The following is a 1,075-nucleotide window of genomic DNA, read 5'->3' on the forward strand; positions in this document are numbered from 1 at the left end:
GTGTGAAAGTCAGCGCTTCACTTCATTACTGCAAATCTAGAGACCAGAACTCCAATAGACACATTCATGCATTCGGCAGATCTGTCTACTCAAAGAATCCTTCTAAACATAACAAACAATTCCAAGTAAAATATACGTATAAGCTCAAACTTTAATTTCTACAAGCTTGAATTGAGTTCTGATATAGAATTGACTCTTTTCAGTAAAGATCAGTGAAGGTGATTGGAAACTCGTCCTCTCCTTTGGCACCATTCACGTGTGGGGTACCTCAGGGGTCTCTTTTGGGTCCTATTTTATTCTGTTTGCATATGCTCCCCTTGGGTCCTGTCATGAGGCAATATAATATTTCCTATCATCGCTATGCTGACGACACTCAGACTTACATCCCTCTCAGTTCTGAGAACTCCTATTATGAACTTCTCAAGGGTTTTAAAGATATCACATGCCGGACGGCAAGAAACCTTCTCCAGTTAAATCAGAGCAAAACTGAGATTGTTGCCTTTGGGCCTCCTGGTGCTGTCTCTGACATTTCTAGTAATCTAGATCTTCAAATATTCATCCTTTTGCTAAAAACTTGGGTGTGATCTTTGATACAGATTAGATGGTATCAAATGCAGTGGTGAAGAGCCGCTTCTTTCAGTTAAGGCAAATAGCCAAATTAAAGCCTATGCTCTCATTTAAGGATATGGAGACTGTTATCCATGCATTCATTTCCTCCAGACTAGACTATTGCGATGCACTTTGGATGGGTCTCAATCAATCTTTCTCGTACGGCTTGCGGTTGCTGACTGGCATAGGAGGAGGGAAAGCATCTCCCAGTCCTAGCTTCTCTTCATTGGTTACCGGTGCAGGACAGAATCCATCTGAAGACTTAAAACATTAAACGGTGTAGCCCCATCCCATCCGGCCGAGCTTCTCAGTTACCAACAATCATCCCGAACTCTCAGATCCTAGAAATCAAATTATAATCTAGGAATTGAAGACAAACTCAGTAGCCTGCTATGAAATATTGCATTGACTTAAAGTTCAAATGTTACAAATAAGTTACAATATTGATGTTGTGATACTGGTACAC

General features: G+C 40.7%; 1 protein-coding gene across 1 annotated transcript in view; it reads left to right on the top strand.

The window, feature by feature from the left end:
• Positions 1-329: 329 nt before the first annotated feature.
• The window catches only part of LOC107575949 (tetraspanin-2-like), a gene marked incomplete at its 3' end in the record, with an annotated part of 2,714 nt that continues 1,968 nt past the window's right edge, over positions 330-1,075 (top strand). Inside the window, exon 1 of the mRNA XM_016262252.1 lies at positions 330-452. Coding sequence (XP_016117738.1) covers positions 330-452 — 123 coding nt within the window. The remainder of the gene's footprint in view (positions 453-1,075) is intronic.

The sequence above is a fragment of the Sinocyclocheilus grahami genome, unplaced genomic scaffold, assembly GCF_001515645.1.
Source record: "Sinocyclocheilus grahami isolate Dianchi unplaced genomic scaffold, SAMN03320097.WGS_v1.1 scaffold3038.1, whole genome shotgun sequence".
Classification (NCBI taxonomy): domain Eukaryota; kingdom Metazoa; phylum Chordata; class Actinopteri; order Cypriniformes; family Cyprinidae; genus Sinocyclocheilus; species Sinocyclocheilus grahami.